At 41.5% G+C, this 16944-nt stretch overlaps 1 protein-coding gene across 1 annotated transcript in view; it reads right to left on the bottom strand.

Annotated features, from left to right (window-relative positions):
• Positions 1-11299: 11299 nt before the first annotated feature.
• The window catches only part of LOC145346602 (junctophilin-1-like), a 129905-nt gene continuing 124260 nt past the window's right edge, over positions 11300-16944 (bottom strand). Inside the window, exons 5-6 of the mRNA XM_080194067.1 lie at positions 13451-13546; positions 11300-13280 (exon numbers count right to left, since the gene is read on the bottom strand). Coding sequence (XP_080050193.1) covers positions 13466-13546 — 81 coding nt within the window. The 3' untranslated portion in view covers positions 11300-13280; positions 13451-13465. The remainder of the gene's footprint in view (positions 13281-13450; positions 13547-16944) is intronic.

Genomic DNA, 16944 nt, shown 5'->3' with positions numbered 1-16944 from the left:
TTAACCGTTAATCCATACTGCAGCTTTTCTTCTAGCAAGGCTAAAAGAGATGTTCCTCTTTAGCCTTCAAAACTAACTGCTTCTACCAGAGCTGAGAGTGTTGCCTTCCCACTCACTAATTGTCTCCAACTGCAACTAAATTAGCTGCACTTAAATTTCAAAGCATCATTACTCTACAAGGCCTGAGTTGCTAAGCAACCACTGCTGGTTTATTACTCTTCATGCCATAGTCCTCTCTAAGCCCAACAGGATAACAGTCAGAATCGAAACTAACCCCACACATACAAACACCATTGTCCAGCATAAATATAACTATAGGTTTTACTCTTCTGGGCAACACAATACAAATACCAATTTACCAATACAAATATAAGTCTCTAAAAACTATCTTTTTTCCCCTTTGTGCATTATGTGCCCAAACCATTTCTTCTTTAAAGGCAACCCAATGTTCATTTAGTTTTGTTTGCTGATCTTTGATTCCAATTTATTTTGGGCCAGATCCATTCTTACCCTATTGCAGTTGGCATTCCTCAATTAATTATTCTTACTGTGGATTTTCCTCCTTTTTAATCACCAATCTACATAAGAACATAAGAAATAGGAGCAGGAGTAGGCCATCTAGCCCTTCGAGCCTGCCCCGCCATTCAATAAGATCATGGCTGATCTGAAGTGGCTCAGTTCCACTTTCCCTCTTTCTCCCCATAACCCTTAATTCCCTTGCCTACCATAAACCTATCTACCCGTGACTTAAATATATTTAGCGAGGTAGCCTCCACCACTTCAACGGGCAGAGAATTCCAGAGATTCACCACCCTTTGAGTGAAGAAGTTCCTCCTCAACTCCGTTCTAAACTGCACCCCCCCTTATCTTGAGGCTGTGCCCTCTAGTCCTTTCTGAGCGGGAAGAATCTCTCTACCTCTACCCTATCCATCCCCTTCATTATCTTGTACGTCTCTATAAGATCCCCCCTCATCCTTCTAAACTCCGAGTACAGACCCAGTCTATTTAGTCTCTCTTCATAGTCCAATCTAAACCTTATTACACAATGAACACTGTCCTCTAAAAGTTTTATTGACATTTGGTCCTCTTGACCCACCTCACTTCCAAAAACCTGGCCCAGCAACACCTTTTGCATTGGACTGGAAACATATTGCTGTTCAAATTTTTCTCAATACACTCTAGGAACTCTTACCTCTCTATGTCCTTTACACTGCTATCATCATTACCATCTATGTTCAGACATTTAAAATCTCCCATTATAACTATAAAATTATTGCATTTATCTGTATTTTCCTTGCAAGTTCATTCCTCATATCTTTCCCTCTAGTTGGTGGCCTATAGACCACCAAGCAATGTAATTGCACCAATTTTGTCATTTGCTGTAACCAAATAGATTCTATCCCTGACCCCCGCCCCCCCAACATTCTAGGCTGCAATGTTTTCCTTCATGAATATTGCCAACCTTTCACCCTCCCTGTCTTTCCTGAACATCTTGTATTCAAGAATATTTAATACTCAGTCCTGCCCTTTTGTGTGTCATGTCTCCACTGTCACCACATCATACTTCCAGGTAGCTATCTTCCAGGTAGCTGCACCTACAACTCACCAATCTTATTCAACACTGCAACTTCACAATAACCCTAATTTAGACTTTATAACTTTACCTTTTATGATTACCCACCTAATACTTTACTATTTCTCAGTCTACTATTATCTGCCTCTCCCAATATTCTGTGCACTTTGATGTTCTTTTCTAGCATTATCATGAGGTTCCCAGACCCTTGCCAAGTTAGTTTAAAGCACCCAATAGCAATAGCAAATTGCTGCACAAGGAAATTGGTTTTGACTCTGTTTAGGAACAACACGTCCAACTTGTCAAGATTCTATCTCCCCAGAACTGGTCCCAATGTCCCAGATTTCTAAATTCTTCCCTCCTGTGCCATCTTTCCAGGCTTATATTCATCCGTTTCGTTTTTAATACTGCAATGCAATATAAAACAGGCTTATGTAGGGGTGTGATTAATTTGATTGAGCTGAAAACAATTAGACTGCAAGGTTGAAAACATCGAAAAGGAGTAAAGTGTGAAAGCAAGTGTTTTTGAAGTGAAAATTGAGCTGGGCTAAGATGGGAACAGTGAGCAGCATGAATGGAAATTTGCATTAGGAAGATAAGGGAACTACACTGAAGTTAACTATTGTATTTCAAAAGAAGCATCTATGATTCGGTGGCACAGTGGTTAGCACTGCTGCCACATGGCGCCAGGGTCCCATGTTCAATTCCCAGCTTGAGTCACTGCGTGGAGTTTGCACATTCTTTGTGTTTGTGTGGGTTTCCTCCAGATGCTCCGGTTTACATAAGAACATAAGAACATAAGAAATAGGAGCAGGAGTAGGCCATCTGGCCCTTCGAGCCTGCCCCGCCATTCAATAAGATCATGGCTGATCTGTCGTGGCTCAGTTCCACTTTCCCGCCCTCTCCCCATAACCCTTAATCCCCTCTCTTATCAAAAACCCATCAACCCGCTTCTTAAAAATATTTAGCGAGGCAGCCTCCACCACTTCAACGGGCAGAGAATTCCAGAGATTCACCACCCTTTGAGTGAAGAAGTTCCTCCTCAACTCCGTTCTGAACTGCCCCCCCTTTATCTTGAGGCTGTGCCCCCTAGTCCTACTGTCTTTTTTGAGCGGGAAGAGTCTTTCCACCTCTATCCTATCCATCCCATTCATCATCTTATACGTCTCAATGAGATCTCCCCTCATTCTTCTAAACTCTAACGAGTTCCTCCCACAATCCAAAGATGTGAGGGTTAGGTTGATTGGCCATGCTAAATTAACCCTAATTTTGGAGGGGATTAACAGGGCAAGTATGTAGGATTACAGGGATGTGGTGGGATTGTTATTGGTCCAGACTCAATGGGGCGAATGTAAGGATTCTATGATTGGAAGAGATTGCAAATGGAATAAAGCTAAGTATTAAGTTTATGTTCACCCAAAAGTACTAGGCATAAAACATAATGGAAAACCTGTGACTTGTGAAAAAACAAACTTCTAAAGGAAGGCCAAATAATGGAGTTAAAGATGAAGATGAAAAACATATTTAAGGGAGATGGAGGACTGGATCAGCAGATGTGGTTATGAGATCCAAAAGCAGTGTGTGTTGGAAACAGACCTGTGAATAAGCAGCTGGCAGCACACACAGAGAAAACCGTTTGTTCTGTAAAATCTTGAGATATATTTTGACTTCTCTGTTTTGGAGGAGAGAAAGAGGAAAGTCTGTGTAAAATTTTTTGCTATAGCAACAGCGTATTTTGTTGTTATATTCCTGGGAATTTTATAGATTGAAATCAATGAGGACTGCTGCCTAAAAGCGATGTAGTTCTGAATTAATTAAATGGGAACTTTTTTTTTGAAATGGTTGGGGAGATACAGTTAGCTGTGTAAATGTAATCTGGTTTCTTTAGGTGAGATTTTCTGTGCACCCTGCTGTGTGTTTCATGGCGACAGAGGTGGCCTGACCATTGTTTGGTAATGGGATCTTTTGATCCTACCGTTGTAAACAGGAAACCCACAGTGGGAGTGCACTGCTGGTGTGAATGACTGGAAAGCTCTGGCCCAAAGATTTCATTTTTTGCTTTTTTTAAATACATATTTAAATTTAGTTTTTAAAATCTTCACAAGTGGTTTGAAATATTTCCTCCGGAGTTCAAATACCTTCTCATAAAATACAAATTGCAAAAATTGTTGTGATAGCTTGTTCAGGTTTCCCTTTGGGATTTGAGCAGCCTGGCACTTACCACCTGCCATATCATAAATGCATATGACGTTAAGTCTAAAATTATTTTTCTGGGGTTAACGTGCAGGAGTGCTCCTCTGATCTTCACAAGAATAATATCGGCTGTTACTAATGTATCAGGCTTCTCCACTCCAAGATTGTCTTCCACCTTTCTGCCAAACACTACGTGCCTGACCTAGAACTGCTCAAAGGCAGCAAGCAGCAGTGACTAACCATTCGGCGCATGCAGCAAATGGTTAACGAGGTCATGGCCCTCACAGGGCAAATTGGGCAGTGGTTAGGGACACTCTGGAGGCCAGCCGTAGGAAAACTAAAATCTACCAGAAATTGGGATAATCATTTGCCATCCGTAACAGTTCAGGTTACTTTTTAATTCAGATATCTAGGCATTGACTTAAAGCACTGTAAAGTATTTAAATAGTAATGTGGCTTATTTGAAGCACATTATACAATCCTGGAATTTTTTAAAACTGAAACTGGACTTTCCCCCATTTCATTAAGCTCAAGATAAATAGAGCCATTCTAAAGCCCCACCAATGCATTCCTGGAACTCAAACTGACTCATTGCTGCCAACCTCGATTAACTTATATAATTCCTGCAACCTGGTGAGACATGTTGATTGGAACAATGAATAGACTTTTATCATTGCTGACGCCCAAACTAGACAGTGAGGTGGTTTCCTCAGCTATCACTCTGATATCTGCCAATAACAAGTACCAGTAACACGCAGAAAATACTTGAATTAATAATAATCTGGGAATGGTTGGTGAGTTATTCTTTTTTAAATTGCGAGGAAAACTGAAATCCTATGCTGCTATCACCAGCAGGAAACGCGGCAGGCACATATAATTGTGAGGGAGGTGAAATGTCAGCTCTTGGACAGCTGGATGTGAGTAGGGAATTAAGATTGCAGCAGGTTGAAGGCAGATCCAGCTTCCGAATGGTAAGTGGCGGGAACCTATTTCTAAATGCATTATTAGTATGTCGTACATTCTCATTAAAGTACCATTTTGCCTACTAACGGCTACATCAGCAATTAATTCTATAGTGAATAAGAAAGACATGCCTTTAGATTCCTGACTGGTTAAAGATGGTGTGCAGCAAGTGAGGTAATCTTCCTGATAGACTTGGACCAAGTTTATTAGAGTTGCTTTTCTTTCATTGTGAGTTTTGTTGGGACCACGGGGGAGGAGGCATTAATGAACTGAGGTTGGGTGGATGGCAGTGCAAGGGGATTAGGACATGGCTGTCTAAGGGAGGAAGCTGGTTCACACAGGGAAGGTCAAGGACAGATTAATGATAATGGAGACAGCTCTAGGGTGAATGGAAGTTGAGCACGGGTGTGTTGATAGATTGAGAGTCAATAAAGGCAAGTTAAGGGCAATGGAGTGAGGGTTGAAGCTGATGGAAGAAAGGTCAAAGGTGATTGAGGGAGGGTACAGGGTGATGGCTTCAAGCTGCAGGGTCATTGGTGTAACAGAATGAAGAGATCTTAGGAGTAACGCTCAAGGATTGAGATGTTCATGGTGCTGGAGACCAGGGTGTGACTGGTGCAAAATATAAGGCTTCCCATTGGTCAAAACTTTTCAGGTCAGGAGGAAGGGCCATAACGCTCCAGATCTATTCCTGCCTTGTATCCCCACTTCACCTCATGCAGAGATGATGAGTCAAGTGCACCCAAGCTTCTTCTAGCTCTGGTACATCTAGAGAAGAATTAGCAGAGGGTGATCCGGGGCCTGGTGCCAAACAACCGATAGAATGCCAACAAGGTGGGTATCAGGCAGTGCAGGATGATGGCAACTAGGGACCAGTGAGACACCAAGCATTTGTGCATAATCCTATACACTGCATGTGACCAATTACCTAGGAACATCAGAGAGGCAATAACGGAGATGGCTGAGGATGGCTCTTCATGTCAATAGCTTCAGGATGATCTAATTTCCCACGGACAGAGTGAAGGCACAGTGGTTAGCACTGTTGCTTCACAGCACCAGGGACCTGGGTTCGATTCTTGGCTTGGGTCACTGTTTGTGTGGCGTTTGCATGTTTCCCTCGAGTCTGCGTAGGTTTCCTCCGAGTGCTCCGGTTTTCTCCCACAGTCTGAAAGACATGCTGGTTAGGGTGCATTGACCCAAACAAGCACTGGAGTGTGGCGACTAGGGGAATTTCACAGTAACTTAATTGCAGTGTTAACGTAAGGCTTACTTCTGACTAATAAATAAACTTTAACTTTAGAAAATCCAATGTCAGTAGTTTGAAAAAGCATCATGGTATTGCATTTTTAAACCACTGGTCATTCCAGGGCCCCACTGGAGACATGTGCTATCTCACAGTCAGCTACTCAGATGCATCAGGAAGGTCACCAATGTTCAGTTTAGAAGAGCCAATGAATTTGTGAGATTCACCACAGTTCCCGAGAGGCTGCCAGTCAGAGCTGTGGGATTGAATGTCTTCGCTGGATTTTCACAGGTACAAGGGGCAATTGATTGCACATATGTTGGCCTCCAGGTCCCTGGGATCATCCAGCACCTTTCATAAACTGAGGATCTTTAATTGGTAAATGTGCAGCTGATCTGTGATCACCACAAACAAATCCTGCAGATCTGTGCTCACTTCTCAGGGATCTCGCTTCACTCTTACATCCCCACTCAATCTCAGGCGCTGCAATTGTTTGTTCCCCTTCAACAACTGTAAGGATGGCTTCTGGGGGAGAGGGGATATCCTCTGGAACCCTGCAGAACCCACGAAACCTCATGGAGAGGGAAAACGCCACCAGTGTCACAAGATGGGCAACGATTGGAATGCTGAAGATGAGGTACAGCACGGCAGAGTGTGCCACATAGCAGCATGAGAGTCTCCAGAATCATTGTGGTCTGCTGCGCCCTACACAATCTTGCACAGCACAGGGGTGACAAATTGCCAGATGGGGAGATGGAGGATTTGGAGTCCTCCTCAAATGAGAAAGGGAAGAGACTGATGATCCTGAGGGAGTACAAGGTGCAGCTCCAGCTGCAAATGACAGAGAAATGGAGCAACCTGCCAGAGGCACATTACATTACACACTCATTGGAAGCTGATTCCAAGTGCGAAGCCTCCGCAAAACCTCTTAATCACTTCCTCCTCAATAAATGCTGTAGCCAAACAGGCCATCTAAAACGGCGTTTTGTAAAGCACTCTGGGACAACTGGGCAAGAAACTAAACCGACAGGCTGCAGTTTAAAGACAGACAAACAGGCTACAACCCTGATGAGTGAATACACAGGATATGGGCCATCTCCAGGATGAGAGACTTTCTGGTCACACTGGGTTGTGTGCCAGACATAGGGGCACCGTGAATCCTTATTTAGGAGGAAGGTCTGTGATCTATGTGCCTACAACACCTACAGGCATGGCCGCTGGGGACACACTCAGAGATCAGTGTAGTAGCACCTGATTGGACTCTTATTGATTAGGGTGATCAAGTCCTGATCGATTGATTGACAATGGCCAAAAAAAGGGGCGCGAAACCAAATGGGGTATAAAGGGTGCTGCACAACCAGGAATCTCTCTCTCTCTGACCCCACGAATGAGCTACAATGACGGAGAGCCACCACACCTGAGAAGAAAGGAAAGAAAGAAGATCAGAGTGCCACAGCAGACCAAAGGACCATACTACGCAGACAACTACCAAGACCAGTGCAGAGATAAAGGCCAATATCTGTTTGGGTACTTGTCAGTCACACAAAGTTAAGTCAAGGTATTGTATTGTACTTGAATTCTAGTATTTTCTGTAAGATAACTTATTGTTGATCAGGTGGGTGATTATTGATTGTGCGGGTTTAAATAAATATTGTTTGTACTAATAAGATGTCCACTTGTAGTTATTTGTCCACCGTATAAGGGTTAAAACAGACTGATTTTACAACAATGCCTTACTGGAATTGCCAGTAGATCTGGCTCACTTCTTCCCGAAAAACCTACATTTCTGTTACCTCTGGAATCTGGAAGGAAAAATGCTGCAGGCCTTTGGCATAAGCAAGCCAAATTGCACAGTTCTGTCAAAGCCACACACTTGTGATTTAGATGGAAGCTGCACATGACTCCGGGCTGATTCTGGGGATGGCGGGACTGACGTACGAGAGATTAACTAGGTTACGATTGTTTTTGCTGGAGTTCAGATGAATGAGGGGGGATCTCATAGAGACTTATAAAATTCTAACAGGGCCATCAGGGTGGATGCAGGCAGGATGTTCCTGATAGTGCGTGTGTTCAGAACCGGGGTCACAGTCTGAGGATTCAGGGTAGACTATTTCGGACAGAGGTGAGGAGACATTTCTTCACCCAAAGAGCAGTGAACCTGTGGAATTCATTACCACAGGAAGTATTTGAGGCCAAAACATTGATATAGCACTTGGTAAATGAGATTAAAGATTGTGGGGAAAAAGCAAGATTGGGCTATTGAGTTGGATGATCAGCCATGATTGTGATGAATGGCGCAGCAAGCTCGTAGGGCCAAATGGCCTCCTCCTGCTCCTACCTTCTGTGTTTCTATCACTCAGTGACACATGATTCAAATGCTGGCAATGCCTTGCTAAGAACTCTGTGTTCACCTGTGACATCTGGAATGTTTCAGCTTTAGATTCTGTTATCACACAACAGAAGCTGTTGTCCTAAGTAAGTGAGCGCCACACGCTGACTCGCCAGCCAGGTTCCAAATATCTGACTGCCTACAATAGAAACCTGCTCATATCAAGAGACTCAGATACGCCACTACTTCCAAGGTGGCAAAATAAATGATTTCCACAGACTCATATCACTCATCATTCAGAACAAAGAGCAATGCCCTTAAATGCACCAGTTTGTACAACTCTCAACATAATGACCATTCAGTACACCTAAACAAAATGATCCAAATCATATACTTACATGACTGATAATATCCACAGAATGAATGGACGCCCATACCACCTTTGTGCCATTAGAATTTTCTCAGTTTACATTTCCCATCCCAGTGCCTTTGTGCAGCCCTAACATCTGCAGCTGAGATGAGCCTGCTGTGTCTATTGCCTAACATGGCCCCGGCTGCTGTCCTCTGGTGGCCTAGAGCCAGATGGCTCAGGCTGTTGAGGGTCTGCTGCACAGGTAGAATTACACTCTATTTGGCCTCACTTGCTCTAGGCTATAGGAACACTGGCAGAGGAAGGAGAGTTGATAGCACACCCTTGGAGTGTCCTGAGATGATGCCCTTCTTGCTGACGCTCCTTGGTGCAAGGTGGCATCAGCCTGACTCCAGGAGGAAAAGTGGCACCTGGTAGGAGACTGTGGTACCTTGTCCTTCTCTCACCTGTATAAAGGTCTTTCGGCAGAATGATGGAATGCAGGTGCTAGCACATATCTGGCAGCCACTGAGCTTTCTTCTGGACCTTGCTCTCTGGACTTTAACCTTGAGGTTGCCAATCAGGACTTGGTTATACTCTTTCACCTTGAGCTCAAAGCTGTGCATGACCTCTGGCATGTCCGTCAGATGTTCCCCTGTCTGCCTCTACATTTCCATTAGGTTTCATTCAGCCATTTCCAGAGGCAAATAATCTGTTTGATGCTTAGCAACAGTTCCCCAACTGTCGGGGACCTCGGCTAACACATTCTTCATCAGCTACGGGGGGACATGTCTGTGATGTGATTGTGACGCTGTACCTAATGGAGTAATGCCCTGGTGGAGGGTGTGAGGGAATGATGGTGATGGTACATCCTCTGTCTGGTCCATGTCATCACCCTTAGAAATGAAGGTTGGGCTTGTTCCGGCTGCTTTCACTGTCTGTTGTGACTGTAAGTACCTAAAGTGGAGAACACAAGGAAACAGCTGACGGTTATGCACCTTCCCTTTCTCCATCAATGTACCGTGTCTGTACCCTGTGTACACAATTTTGAGCATCAAGCTAGAGGCAATCTCACTCTGATCCCTAACACTCAGCCTCTGTCAACACATCTGAAGCCTCCTCTTCTGTGGGGCTCAGGGTGCTGATTTCTGGGACACTTCCCACACTCTTTGTCTACTCCTTGGTGTTATGCATTTTTTTTTTGTCCTGCAGGCAGAAAGAAGGATTGCATATCATTTCAACAGTCTCTGAACCCATTAACAGGCATGTATCACAATATGATTTTTCAATTTTCAACTAACTGGAAATTTCACAAATATAACTGAGACATGGCAAATTGCTTAAAACGCAAAGGTGAAGGTGAGAAACAAATAAATCACTCAAAAATAACAGGTATGAAATGGAATCTTACCGTTCTGTCTGGTTTCGGGTGTAATAGAATACCGCACCGTGAAAAGCCTCAAGCACAGCATGAGGGGACAACATCTATAGGTTCACTGCTGTCTATCACACCCACAATTGATCATAGCTGCTTACCTTTGTAATTTACTTACATTTTGCAACATTGACTTGTACGATAGCATAATCCAAACGTGTGACAATACTACTCTCGCAACTTGAACCAGATATTTCTATTCTTTGCATAGGAACTTCTTCATCTAATCTTACAGTGAACCAAGCAATCAGTTGATCAGACTGGATTGGATACAAGTCATTAAGCTGCTTTATTTCACTACGAGTAAACATACAAAGTAAAAATTATGGTTAGATTCACTTGGTTTTATCAGTATAAACTTGTTTCTAGGTAATCATCCAACGATTGCAAATAAACTATGATTCATCACGTCAGTGAGTCTATTTTTATTTGTTTGTGGGAAAATGAGCACTGCTGACCAGGTAAGAGTGACAGATTTTCTTCACTAAAGAACATTAGTGAACCAGACAGGTTTTTATGACAATTGACAATGGTTTCATGGTCATCATTGGACTGTTATGTCCAGGTTTTTGTCACATTTCAGCATTTGCCATGGTGGCATTTGAACTCTGGTCCCCAGATCTTGCCCTTGGTCTCTGGACTACTAGCCCAGTGACAATACCACTGTGCCACTGGTTTGAATTAAACAAAATGATTTCTCACTACTAATTGAGTTCATACTGACAAAGCTTATGAAGCATGTGCCCCAACTGGATGGCCCATGGCTGGCCCAAAATTGGGTCTTGAGCTTATTTCAATAATTCATGCATGATGCCATTGTGCATCATCCTTCCAGACACAGCTCGCCCATTTGAAACAGTTGAAATTTGTGTCACTAGCCTGATAAAGTGTCATCTAGATTCGGAACATTGGCTCTATTCTCTCCCCATATATGCTGTCAGACCTCCTGAGATTTTCCAGCATTTTCTGTTTTTGTTTCAGATTCCAGCATCTGCAGTATTTTGCTTTTATCTTAGTGTGAAAATAATGCTTTTAGTCCCTATTCTACATCTGAAAAATGTGAACATCTTGAAAAGAAAACAGCATTAAAAGTAACCCTTTTTCCAAAGTCTTTCTGCACAAAATTGATCAAAGATCCTGAAAAATATTAGAACAATCAAGGAGCTAATACCTGAATGACAGGTAACTGACACTCATAACTAGCACACACAGTGTGACTGTATGAACAAATAATAGTTTTATTCTCAAGCCATTACAGTCAAGAAAACTGTACAGAACAAATAAAGAATCATAAGTTTACAAAGAACAGAATTAAAGAACTCTTAGTCTCAAAACACCAAAAAGAGACATTCAAAGTGTTAGAATATATAACAATTTATTGACAACTGTCAAGTGTTGTCCACTTGGAGCATGATTTGATAAATATAAAGCAGTGTATAGCATGTCATTTATTTAAAAAAAAGAAAAAGAATTCATGCTAAAATAGAGTTGTGTACATTTAGAAAAATGCCAACAATTTCTGGCTCATGCTTCTTAAAAAAGCTCATGATTTTAATATATAAGAAAATCTTTTTTTTAAATTAAATTACTAAAGTGAACTTCATTTCAAAAAACATTCCCAACTACTCGATTTTTGTGCCAGACAAAAAAAGTTTGATATAAGCTTTTATTACATTTGCACTGACCCAAAGACACATTGAGTGAGTTAAATTTCCATTTAAAGCATGGTCGGATTTGCTGTACAATTTGTCTTTCGCTCTCTTTTTCTTTCTTTTTCAATGTTCTTTATTTCACACTGAACTGATAAAGGATTCTGAAAAAGCCTTTGCAAAAAATACCACCTATTACTGATCTGAAATCAGGCAGATTTCTGATAATAAATTATATAGCATCTATACACTCCTCAAACAGTACCACCTTCTTGTGGCCAATTGAATTTGGGTATCAATGACATTATTTTGCAGTAAAACCATGCAAACTAACATACAGTTTACATTTAAATTCAGTACTTGTGGAATATGAAATCTTTCTTTAACACATATATATAATTTCTTTTAAGTTATCCAGCCCTTGCATTTTTGAGATTAAAATAAATCTAGTGCTTTAGTCTAAAATTAACCACACCAAATACTCAACCCTTTCGAAAGAAACATGCCAAGGCAATAACATGAAGAGTGATACAAGGTAATGGTACAGAAATCATCTTTAACTACATTAATTAGTGTCACTTAAAATGATTAAGACACAAAGATTCAACCAGCATTCCAAAAAAAACCCATACCAATGTTTGAGGTAAACATTATAATTTCTGAAGACTTATAAAGGCATCAGTTTTGTTAACATTCAAATTACAATGCTGTACCTGAATGTATTCAACACAATAAAATTTATTTCACTTGAAAAAAAAATTCTACATGCAAAAAAAAACTCCTTCCTTAACTGATGGTTTCTCAATGTTGACATGTATGATAATTTGGGTTACAGATCACCAGCGCTTCAGTAATCATATAAATTGAATGAAGGCTCCTAATTTCGCCACTGAAAGCAAAGGAAATGAACTCAGATAGATCTAAATAAATGCTCTAAACAGCAGACAAAAAAAAACTGTGACAGAAAATTGATAATTTTCATGCAAAACGTGTCAACATTTTCAAAATAATCTCCCAGAACATTGTACAAGATGTTAGGAGCAGCGGGAAATGGAATAAGACTGGTTGAGTGATGCTGCTAATGTACTTCGTGATAGGAGAGACTACTGGAAATTGCATCCACAGCACAGAATCCTCCAACCACATTCCTCTGGCAGCCGTTCCCTTCTCCCAACTAAACTTCAAGACAGTAAAAAAGTAAGGCAGCTGTTAACGTCCATCAACAAAAGTGCAGTCTGTACATTTCCAGTTAAGTCACACTCCACTAGAGCAGATGGGGCAGCCATGTACTTCAGTGGTTAGGCTGGTTCAGCAGATTTTTCCAACAACGTGGCCACTTGCTTCAGTTTTCAGAGGATCCAGAGCCACAAATCATCACTGGGGCACACATCAGCCCCTGACTTAATTTCCATGTCTCATCTTTCCTGAGTCCCACACCAATTCCAAGACTCTTTCCTTGTGTCTCAGCATGTCTGGTGTCAATAATAAGGCTGATGGCACAACTGTAGAGAACTCTGGGCAAACACCCTTAGTTTTCATGACTTCACTGAAGGGTCAAAACAATTAGATTATTAAATAACCATGTTGAATTACATTCAGGCATAGCTAAAGTTAGATATGAAAAAAAATGAATAGTTTACTGCCTGCATTGAAAAGGATAAATAGTTGCTGGAAATTTTATAATGCATTCTTTGACAAAGAAAACTAAAGCCTTACCTTGGCAAATTCTTGTCAAGTCAGGAAATGGACAAACAGAATAGCTAAACCAATATTCAACAGCATAACCAGGATGACCAAGATAGTATTTGGACTCTGTAATGTTTTTAAAAAGATCTTGTTAATAATGTGACTGGAGCAAGTGATTTTAGCGATACAATTTTAAAGAAATGCTCTATCCACCCATTTTATTTCAATAGGGCTTCTTCTCAAATAGTCACTGAATTACTCAATATAAATGAATAAATCCTTAACCCTGCATGTCATGTTGACATCTATTCAAGGTGCTGTAATTACATTTAATATAAACTTTACATGACTCTTTAATAATATATCAGAGTGTGCAAGTCCTATTAATAAAATGAAATTTAACATCAGTCACATGGTGGCGGAGGCATTCTGAATAAAACTGAAAATTAACTCTGGTTTGATGTAATAAAAAATACATTTAAACAAGTTGATCTCAACGAACAGGAAATAATGGCGTATGAGACAATCTGCAATTAAATGAATCTTGAAGCCCCTCAAAGTAAAAGAGCAACGGCTGGAATTCTCTGACCTCGCTCACAGCTGGGATTCTCCAGTCTCGCTGCTGTGAGCGGTGATTTGGCTGAGTGCCAAATTCTCTTTCTCGCTGACAGTGGTAGAAGGGCGTACAAGACCGGAGAATCCTGGCCAAGGTCCATGAGGTGGAGATGCTGGCGTTGGACTGGGGTAAACACAGTAAAAAGTCTCACAACACCAGGTTGAAGTCCAGCAGGTTTATTTGGTAACAAACGCCACTAACTTTCGGGATCTGCCCCTTTGTCAGGTGAGTGGGGAGTTCTGATCACAAACAGGGCATATAAAGACACACACTCAGTTTACAGAAAACTGATTAGAACGTGAGTCTTTATAGCTCATCGAGTCTTAAAGGTGCAGACAATGTGAGTGGAGAGAGCATTAAGCACAGGTTAAAGAGATGTGTATTGTCTCCAGACAGGACAGTTAGTGAGATTATGCAAGCCCAGGCAAGTCATGGAGATTACAAACAGTATGACATGAACCCAAGATCCTGGTTGAGGCCATCCTTGTGCATGCGGAACTTGGCTATCAGTCTCTGCTCAGTGACTCTGCGTTGTCGTGTGTCATGAAGGCGGCCTTCATGAACGAACACCGCTTGACAATCACCAGGCAAGAGTGTTCTCTTCCTGTTGGGGAACACTTCAGTGGTCACAGGCATTCAGCCTCTGATCTTCCGATAAGTGTTCTCCAAGGCAGCCTTCACGACAAATAAGAAGGGAGAGTCACTGAGCAAAAACTGATAGCCAAGTTCCACACACAAGGACGGCCTCACCCGGGATCTTGAGTCCATGTCATACTATCTGTAACCCCCATGACTTGCCTGGGCTTGCAAAATCTCATTAGCTGTCCTGTCTGGAGACAATACACATCTCTTTTACCTTTGCTTAATGCTATCTCCTTTAAGACTTGATTAGATGTAAAGACTCGCATTCTAACCAGTATTTTGTAAACTGAGTGTGTGTCTTTATATGCCCTGTTTGGTGATCAGAACTCCGCACTCACCTGAAGATGGGGCAGAGCCCCGAAAGCTAATAAACTGTTGGACTTTAACCTGGTGTTGAGACTTCTTATAAGGTCCATGAGAACAGGTTTTTATTTTGACAAGGAAAGGGAGAGAAGAGTTGGAGCAAAAAGGTTTATGTTAGATCAATGGAATGAATTATGCAGTCTGATCATCATCTAAACCTAATAGATAATACATTTTGAAGCTCAGTACTTGGTTTGCTTGTCACTTCTTTAATTCACATGTGACTTTTTAAAAAACTTGATTATAAAATATAGAAATATTTAACTTTCCATTGTTTACAGAATGAGTATTCAGCAACAACCTCTTGAGTCAAAAGACCCGTCCAAAAAGGATCTGGATATTTGTATGGTTGGGAGTGGGACTGGTTGACTAAAGGATAAGTATTGATGGAGATAATTCAATAGTTCATGAGTTATAAAGGTGGGAGAGGGAACAATACAACCTGAAAGTCCATGAAATTCTGGAGTACTCTCAATGCTTGGATGTAATCTATGGAGAATGTAGAGCATTCATGGGGAACTTTTCATCAGAAAATATCAGTGGTATAAAATATCATCCACAGAAGCAGACAGCACAATCTTGAAGTTCCATGTGCAGAGATGCAAAATTATTCTGTTTTCTAGGTGGGAAAATTTTACTGCATATGGATGGGTGGTAACTAATGATGTTAAATGAGATTTGAGACAGGTGAAACAAGGTCAGATATTCAAAGGAGCAGAAAGTAGAAAGTGCCAGAGGACAGGGGTCAGGCCAAGGTGGTGGAGAGAAAGCCAGAGGTGCGATGGATGGCAGGAAGATGGGTGGGGGGGAAAGAGGGTGGGAGAAACAGGGAAATGCTTCTTTTAGGAAGGAGGTATCCTCATCCCTCAGCTAGGTTTCTGATAAGGCCACAATCATCCCATATAAGTTTATGGATGGCGAGGGTCTTGTTTACAAATGTGACTGGATGCATTAATAGAGTCCATAAGATCAGTAGGGAAAAGACATGTTGGACGGGGAAGAGATTGGCAAGATTAGCTCCCATTGGACAGGGTAGGAGGTCAGTTTGCTGAGAGGATACTATGGGGCAATTGGAGTCGCTATGTGTAATGAACCAGAGCCAAATGCTTCAGTAAGCCCTCTGGTGGATGCCAAAGAAGGCACTGAGATAAAGTTTAGGGTGGAATTTTCCCATCCTGCCTGCCACAGGAATTGTAGTGTGTGGCTCTCGGACCATACAAAGGTCCGTTGATCTCCGGCAGAACTTTCTGGACTTGGAGGAATGCGGCTGGAAAGTCCCATCCTTGATTTATCTAAGAGTGAGTCAAGTCTGGAATGAAAGGGGGAAAAAAAAAATCGAGGAATACTGAATTGGGAGAGTAGAGCACCTGACAGGGCAGAATGCATGATGGTAAAAAAGGATTTAGGAGGGGAATAAAAGTTTTTAAAGAAGTGAGAAAAAAGTGGCAGTGTAATCGATCCACTTGGGTTCAAAGTGGGAGCCGAAACGCATATGTATTAGTTTCAATGTTAGGATCAAACATTTGGGAGAATTAGCACTTTTAGAACATGTAAGGAATTTCTGCAGTCAGCAATAAATGACTAGAGAGGTGGTTTCAAATGGAAGATAAAATGGCCTTTCTAAAAATGTTTTTAATCTTTTCTGTTTGGAAACAGTGAACATTCAAATTGGTTATAATCTACTAGACATTTGATTAAGGTTCTTAATTAAAATCAGCCTTTGCATCTCAAAGTGGGGTGTAGGGAGAGAGTGTGTGGGTGCAGGACCTGGTAGTGGGGGACATACTTCAACATGAATACGCTGCTAATTTTCAAATTGGATTTCTGAAATCATTTTCTAGTTACAAAATCAATATATGGGACAGGATTACAAGGCATAACAGCTGGAAACTAGAAAGCCGAC

The sequence above is a fragment of the Carcharhinus amblyrhynchos genome, chromosome 8 (assembly GCF_965287045.1).
Source record: "Carcharhinus amblyrhynchos chromosome 8, sCarAmb.v2.hapA, whole genome shotgun sequence".
NCBI classification, from domain to species: Eukaryota; Metazoa; Chordata; class Chondrichthyes; order Carcharhiniformes; family Carcharhinidae; genus Carcharhinus; species Carcharhinus amblyrhynchos.
This window is presented reverse-complemented; position numbering and strand designations above follow the sequence as displayed.